The sequence below is a fragment of the Epinephelus moara genome, chromosome 16, assembly GCF_006386435.1.
Source record: "Epinephelus moara isolate mb chromosome 16, YSFRI_EMoa_1.0, whole genome shotgun sequence".
In the NCBI taxonomy this organism is placed as follows: Eukaryota; Metazoa; Chordata; class Actinopteri; order Perciformes; family Serranidae; genus Epinephelus; species Epinephelus moara.
Genome location: NC_065521.1, coordinates 4,351,105 through 4,359,642, shown reverse-complemented (window position 1 = coordinate 4,359,642; position 8,538 = coordinate 4,351,105). Strand labels below are relative to the sequence as shown.

General features: G+C 40.5%; 1 protein-coding gene across 4 annotated transcripts in view; it reads left to right on the top strand.

The window, feature by feature from the left end:
* Positions 1-6,187, top strand: part of si:dkey-16n15.6 (organic solute transporter subunit alpha) — a 26,791-nt gene extending 20,604 nt beyond the window's left edge. For 3 of the 4 annotated variants that reach the window (XM_050064693.1, XM_050064694.1, XM_050064696.1), the window contains 3 exons: positions 1,136-1,247; positions 4,619-4,871; positions 5,462-6,187. In XM_050064693.1, coding sequence (XP_049920650.1) covers positions 1,136-1,247; positions 4,619-4,871; positions 5,462-5,883 — 787 coding nt within the window. In that variant the 3' untranslated portion in view covers positions 5,884-6,187. The remainder of the gene's footprint in view (positions 1-1,135; positions 1,248-4,618; positions 4,872-5,461) is intronic. The other variant, XM_050064695.1, reaches the window with a different exon arrangement.
* The last annotated feature ends 2,351 nt before the right edge of the window (positions 6,188-8,538 follow it).

Here is an 8,538-nt window from a genome sequence, read left to right as displayed (position 1 = left end):
AAGGACAGAGGGATGTTGTATGCTGTAAAGCCCTGTGAGGCAAATTGTGATTTGTGATATTGGGCTTTATAAATAAAATTGATTGATTGATTGAGGAAATGTACAATTTGCATACAGTCTCTTTCAAAAATAAATACACTACATCGGTATAACACCACAAATTGACGTTTTTTTCCTTCAACAACAAACGCACATGGTTACGTTTAGCCAACACACATGTGGTTGGATTTAGGAAAAAAGAACATGGTTTGGCTTTACAGTCTTACAGGAAGCAAAAAACAGCCTTGTGGGTGAAAGTCAGTGGTTGTTTGACCCATCCACCAATCCTCCTGCCCACCCTACTCAGACTTCTGCTGCCTTAACTTTCGTTGTTGTCCCATCACGTTTCCCTGTGATGCAGCCAGGTGCCATTAAACAATTACGGTGACCGGCCACATATCATGCCAACGTGAAAGGACACCTTTTTTTTTATCGGTGTCTGACGCTGGAAGTCACTAAGCAAGCGCCAGATTTCAACGACTTCAGAGTGAGACCAGGTTTTTTTGTTTAACCAGAAAAAGCCCTAAAATCGCCATTGCCAAACCCACCAGACTCCATTTCAAGAAAGAGTAATTTTACTGTGTACAGAACCAGCATACTGTCACATCTAACTGGTTGAATAAAGGGTTTATTTCGACCAAAGCAGAGTTGGTGATTATTGGAAAAACAAACATTTTATTTTAATTTTAATTTGTGTCTGTGTGCTTGAAATGAAGACTGTTTTAAATGATAATTACAGTCTATTTAAATAGAGTCTGGTGAGTTTAACATAAGTGATTTTGGGCTGTCTATGGTTGAACAAAATTGTGCTCTTTAACAAAAAGGTCTATCTTTGTAGGAATCTTTCCATAATGTTGTCAGACACTTCCACAAACACCTTTAGTGCACGTACATTGACAGTGCATAATTGCCCTGAATGGTTACATTGCAGCCTGTTTCACAGCAGCTAGCTGTAGCCCTCTCACTCAGTACTAGACTATTTTCAAAAAATGTTGTTACCATCAGTCACCTAGACACAAAAACATGGGAAAAAGGAGTCCAGGTTGAAAAATACCAAAGTTACCCTTAAAAACTCCATCCTCTCTCTTGTGTGTAGCAGCAGCCAAGGCTGGATGATGGCAGCTGTGCTGCAGCTCTCTGTTGTCCGTACCATCTTGTTCTTTGTCACTCTGGTTCTGTGGACGGATGAACAGTATGACTATGGTGATGTGAGTCATTTATTCAAGCCTTGATCTGTGTTTTTTCTCCCAGTGAGAATAAAGTAGTCAATCTGTAGTCTGTTGTGGTGTACTGTATTGTATTTTGAAGGATTTGTGATTTTCCTTTGCCCCTTTTTCTTCTACATGCTCTGCTTAAAGACAGTTATTGCGTGAAGCATTTGCTAATTTCCTGTATTCCTATAGTTTTTTTTGTTGTTTTTTATCACAGTAGATTGCTAGTCGATAGTAGATTGTTTTCAGAGCTTAATCTTATTCAGACATTTGATATTTTCCCTTTACTGAGTATTAAAACTTTGTCAACATACTGTGAGTTATTAAATGTTTGCATTGAAATTGTGATGGTAACATGTTTAAAGCTCTGGGTAGATGGTGTAACTTTATAGACTACAACAATCAGCTTCTTATTCAATATGAAGTTTGGCCTTTATCAAATAGACTAGAAGTTGTTCAGAGGGAAACTGATGAACAGCGTTCAATAAACAAGACTAATGGCCTCAATATGCTTCAAATGAAGTTCCTGTCAGATTGTCTAACAGTGTATTAACCCAGTTCTCACAATGCACTTTTGTAACTTTTAAAAACGTGCACTTCAACATTTACAGCCACTTTAACACAGTGATTGGTCAGGTGTGTGATGGTGTGAAATAGGCAGGGTTTGAACTTCTGTCTCAAGCTTTTTTTTTTCATTCCTCACAGAACTACTTTTGTCACTTTAGTTTAAACAATATAACAAAATGACTGTCTGCAAGGACAACTGTCATTAAGTGCCATCATACCCATTTGTAAGACAGGTATGCAGTCAGGAGAGTAAGATGGCAGGCTTCTCACTTTGCCTTCCAGTGTGGACATTCAGAACAGCTGAAATCACTTTTCCCATTTTTCCAGAAATGTGCTGGCTTTGCTTGGTTTTGTTTAACTCGGCATGTCAGCCCAGCACAGCGGGGATTTCCATCTCCATAACAACAGAGCTAACTGCTTGAAAGTGGTGGGCTGATCCACAGCTAAAGTCCCTCCTTATTTCCATCACTCACCTCCAACAGGTAAAAGAATTCTACTTGTTGGAGGTGAGCAGTTTGCAGAGATGCAGTAAGAGCCTGTTGTCTGCAGCTCTTCATCAACATCTCACTGTGGCTGTTTCTGCTTTTACTCTTCCTCCCTGCAGTATGAGTAGACTTGTATTTATTGAAGAAAAGCCACTAAGTATGTTTCACTAATTTGGTTACAAACAGTGTAGGGGGTAACATGTAACAGTATTATATTACGTCTTAGCAGTAACCAAGTAATATAAGGCATTACCAACAGGATTTCAGGTAATATTATTACATTTACAGTGTCACATAATGTGTTACTACCCGAAATAAACTATTTATTGTTTTCATTTTTCATTCATCCATACTGCTCTACTTCAGTCAGTGCGCCACCAGAAAAAAAATATCCCCTAAAGGTTATTGTGTTGTCACGTCATAATATGCTACATTACAGAAGGATGCCGGCACATCTGGGTCATGCTCTACTGTGCGTTATCATGTTCAGTGTGTTTCCATTAGTATACCTGCAACATCTACAACATATCCCATTCTGCTTTTGCTTTCTAAGGCTGCTTGAAAGCAACAGAGATAAGGAGCTGGCCTCCAGTTTGTTTTTTCCTTGTCATGGTGATCAACACATCTGGGTGATGTTAGTATATGTTGGATGTGTTTCCACTCACATCCCCTACAACAGCAGAGCAACATGGGCACACAGTCCCATTCTTATGCATAACTCTCTCTCTAGTGGTGTTGTAACTAACTGGCACACCAGTAACCAGCAGGTTGGTCTTCCAGCTCCGGTGTTTTAATTTGCGCTCATCATAGTAACTGACCGTTTGTTGTGCTAACCTCAATTTGTTTATTGTGTTTCATATCATTGGCTCACAAATATTGATCCATATCTCATAATTATCAGACTTTGATCCTCTGCCTGACTATTATTAATATAAGCAGGGGATTTTAATCCAAAGTGGTAACCACTGTATGTGAATGCATGAATGGGTCAGACCTGCACAGCACTGGATTTGAAATGAACTGTAATAAACTGGAGCTTCTGTGCTTTGATTACCTGCTGTGAAACAACCAGACCCCCATCCATTTAAAATTAACATTAGTTCTTCTGAGCCCATTTTGGTCAAAGTAACGCAAAAGTAGTGTAATAAGTAACCCTACACAGAGAGTAATATTGTAAAGTAACTAATTACTTTCAAATGAAGGTAACTACTTATATGTAATATATTACATTTTGAGAGTAACTTGCCCAACACTGGTGATAAACACATTTCATTTCCTTTAAATTCTTGACAATAAAAGCCACCCAGTATTTTTTTTTATATATTTTTTTTATGTGAAACCTTTATTGTGAAAAAGCAAAGTAAGGAAATCTTGGGTTTTCATCAGTAGTAACTGAACACGACTCCTGAACGCAGACATGAAACAATAAAGTAAAGCAGATATCTAAAGTAAAAACAGGACAAAGGAGAGAAACTAAACTTATTCAGTTAGAAGCTACAAAAGTACTGAGAGCTGAGCACACATACACTTAAAAACGTCTTTCTCTCTGGTGTTCTGTACACAGATGTGAGCTGGTCTCGCAACACACACACTTGTTTTAAGGGGAGAAGGGGGGTGGTCAGGGGTTTGTTATGGTCAGCAATTTGTCTGGAAGGAGTCAGGCATGCTTTGGGCCCGACTCTGCATGGTTTAAACTAACAAAGGAAATGCAAATTGGTGCGGCATGGTTTGACTTTGCGCAGCCAAAGGTTCCAATGAAAAAGCCCTTGTTGACTGCAGACAGGGTCCGTTGTACAAACTACTTGATTTGAAGCATTCTGAGGCCTTCAATGACTAAAGCCCTGCTCACAGCCTACTGAAGCTGCAATGTTCATTCCATTTAAAATGACAAGAATTGAAATTGTCTGCTTTGATTAAGATGACTGTGTACTAGGGTTGCAGCGTTATACTGATTTTTTATGCATATAGAAGTTGACAGTTATCATACTGTGTACAATTGTTTATCTAATATATTGAACAAACATTCAAATGGTCTGATCTCCCCTTTATTTAAGTTATTTTCTAAGGGGAGACCCTTAGTATTATAGTAATAAAGCATTTGTTCGACCACAGTCTTGGGTCATTCTGACTGATAATAATATAAATTCTGTAATACCATGACACCACGAAACTGCAATATTTTTTGAGACAGTCTTCGTACCCTGAAAATCTCATACCATTTCAACCTTACTGTGTACTTTTGAGCAGTTCCTGCTCCAAATGGCACTGGATAAGCTGAGGAATAAAATCAATGACAACCATCCTCTTGTTCTCCAGGTGGATTCAGTCAACCCTAACCTGTATGTGAATGGTATCATATGTGTGTCAACCTTCGTGTCCTTCTACGGCCACCTTCTGTTTTACAAAGCCACTAAGAGCGCTTTACATGGCTATGGACTGAGAGCCAAGTTCATCTGCATCATTGTGGTGTTGGTGCTGTGTGGCCTGCAGAGTGGCATCTTAGAGACCATGGGTGCTCTTGAAGTTTTCCCCTGCACACCACCCTTCTCTGTCCTGACCAGGTCCCAGTGTAAGTCAAAGCACGTCTGGCCTCCTCCAACCTCAGTCTTAAGTCATGTTTACCACTCAATCTAAAGTTTAAGGACAACAACTAGCAGGTCTTGCGTAACTGGGATTTCCAAATCACCCAGTGTTTTGATTAGTTTTTTCCAAGATGCTCTATTAGCCTCACATACCAGTCTGCACACAACAGTGTACTTGATATACATAGTCATGTCACATCCAAGCACTTCTAGATTGTAACGAGCAGAGAGGCTCATTCTTGCTCATTCTTATCCCTTCCGAAGATATGTCTGGTCTTGTCTGCAGCTTTAGGAAGAGTTCAATAACATGTTAAAGTACTAACATTTTAAATATTCCAAAAGATGACTGGTTGTAAAATGTAACCAAAGCTAATAGTTCATTTGGTTGTATGACATCATATTATTACAAATAAAAAGAATTGTATGATGAAATCTGAAATTCCACTTTTGCCAGAGAAGTTGAAACCAAGGCACTGATACATGTGGCTGTTCCTCTGTAATAACTACATGTAATCACTGTACACATTGGCTGTTGATGCCCTTTAAACCTGTGCCTTGTGTCCCTGTCCAACCTCAGTGATCTACCACTACTGTGTGATTGTGGAGATGTTCTGCATCGGCCTGTATGCCCGCCACACTTTCCGTAAGGTGGAGCCAAGCGTGGTGGAGGATGCGGAGGGGCCTGTCAGTGTCTTGCAGATAGAAAAGGCTGTTCAAACAGATGATGTTAAAATGACACATCACAAGCCCGGCCTCCTCGGCCATCACCTTGTCAGTGCCTCCAATCCCAGTTACAGCAGTGACAGCGAGGACAGCCTGTGCAGGATAGAGCATGCACCTCTGGATGGTTTCCCCTTCCCTCAGGCCAGAAGCCAGCACCTTGGCCGGACAGGATCAGTGGAGCCAAGGTCTGCAGAGGAACATGGTGTAGATCTGACCCGCATTACTGTCAGGGCTGATATTAACTATGAGGACTATAAGGATGTCACTGTGGTTTGACCAACTATGGAAGACCTTTAACAACAGATTAAATATGTCTAATCTTAACCGCTGCAGATGCCGGTACTGACTTGGTTGTGTGGGAGGCCCTGAGGACTTGTCTGTAGAACTCCACACCCTGCACTATGATAACTGGGGCAAAAGTGACAGAAATACTCACCTAATACACAAGAAAATTTGTGAACTGTTCACTGCTGTGACAAGCTGCAGAATTAGGAAATATTCACCATTTTGTCTTACTACTGTAAAAGTCATGAGTCCATTTGCTGCTTCTAGTTCTTTTTAATTCTAGTTCTTTTTACTGTACAACTCCTCCCTCTGAGTGGCCCTGAGACTTTTTCACACATTTAATTTAACTTGTGCAATAACCCCATTCACCCTGACTGTATATATTCTGTTTGTGTAAATAATCTTGTTCAGTTTACAATATATATATGTATATATATATATTTATTTACGTTTATGTTTGTTAATAATTCCTGTTTATTTAACTATATATTTGTTAATAACACTGTTTAAATTTCTTATATTTTCACGTATCTTTCCTCTCTTGCAAGGAGCACCTGTAAATAATTTCCCCTCGGGGATCAATAAAGTATTTCTGATTCTGATTCTGATAATCACTAGATGGGTGTTTTGTTATTTATTTTTCATATTTGTTGTTTTGCAGTTGTGTTTAGCTCACACACTAATTGTCATAATATGTGGAAAATCATCCGACCACTCAAAGCGCTTTTTACGCTACGAGTCACATTCACCCATTTACACACACATTCATACACTGGTGGCCGAGGCTACCATACAAGGTGCCACCTGCTACTCATTCTCGGGACCCATTGACTGTATTCGGCGTCTGACTTCGGCAGACGGCGATACAGCCTCTGGGGACAGACCCCCGATTTTTTGGCATTCCGGTTTGAGGAGGCGAATTTCTGTTTCCGACTTCCGTTTATATATAAGTAAATATGCAGAACCATTGCGATGGATTCAGAGTTTGCTCTGACGCCAATTATGTTCTGCCTCGTTAGTTCACCGCATGGAGCATTGAACCTGGCAATAACTGCAGCCGGCTCAAACGTGATTAATCAATATGACGCAGACTACAAACAGCCTAGCACCGGAAACCAGGGCTCTTCCGCTTTTCTTCCTGAGGCAAGATCTCGGGGGTTTGCCTACAGACTCTACATTCACTGAATGTAGTGTATATAGAGACTACCTGCTACTCAGTTATTAACACACTCACACACCGATGGAAGCATCATCAGGAGCAATTTGGGGTTCAGTAGCTTGCTCAAGGATACTTAAACATGCAGACTGGAGGAGCCAAGGATTGAACCACTGATCTTCCGACTGGTGGATGACCCACTCTACCTCTGAGCCACAGCTGCCACAAAGGCATGATTACGTGACAAACTAAGGATTTTGTTTGTTTGTTTGTTTATTGATTTTTTTTTTTACACACAAATTGACAATATTCCGAAAGCACTCAAATGACTAAATGACAGTATAATGTAATAGTAGTGCAGTACGGAAGAAAAACAAACTAACAAAAAACAGCCATACAATACATAGAATCTAAACAGAAAACAACAATTGTAACAACAGCAATTACGACAACAATTAAAGCTGCAAGCAGGTGTGATCGGGCCCTCGCTCTCCTACGCCACCGCCAGGGGGCCAGCAGCACACATAACTGAAGCGTTTATGTGAAAACTCAGAGTAAGTTAACCCTGAGATAAGGGAAACTCTGGGTTGTCCGTTCCTGACTGAGAGCTAACTTAAACTCTTGGGTCAGTTACCATGGGGTGTGTGTTTATCAATATAAAAATATGGCATTTCCTGTTTCCACAAGGGGGCGCTATGAGTTAGAGTGAGTATGAGAATAGGAAGCGTGCAGGGCAGGGCTCTTGTCATGTATAGAAATTTTGAAGCAGTTAGGATGAAGTATGTGGGAGAGAGAGTTGCTGGAATATGCATGGCGATGCATCAAAAATGGCAGCACCATAGCAGCCACGCCCCTTGACATAGAGAAAAGCTTTTAATACCTTTGATCAGCATGGTCTCAGGGTGATCTGTACCAAATCTGAAGTTGATTGGACAAAATCTGTAGGAGGAGTTCGTAAAAATACAAGGTTGCGGAAATCAAATAAACCCCGCCAAAATGAAAAGTTTAAATCAAAATGGGCGACTTCTTGTTTGGAGTAGACCATTGGTGGCAGAGACTTTTTTGTGCGTCTGGGCAACTTCCACATATGTACCAATTTTCATCTTCCTACTCCCCCCTATGGGGAGGGGTTTTTAAAAATTTCAAGGGGGTGCTATAGAGGCATTTTGTCCCCCCCATGGGTGACGGCCCTATAAGATATAAGGGATATGGGATCGATATTCGCCACGCCGCCACACGGACACCATTAGACGTAGCTTCACAGAGTTCATAAGGTAGCTTCACCAACTTGTTCTGCATGCATTACAAAGTGGAATGAAGTTGATGCGGTCAAGTTTGATGGAGATCAGAACATTTACGGCAACAATATAGCAATTTCCTGTTTCATGGCGAGACCTCAAAATTAAACCCTCTGCAGCACGTATTGACACTAATGATATGTCATGTTTGTGTACATCAAATACACACCACAGCACTGAAATTTCAGGTTA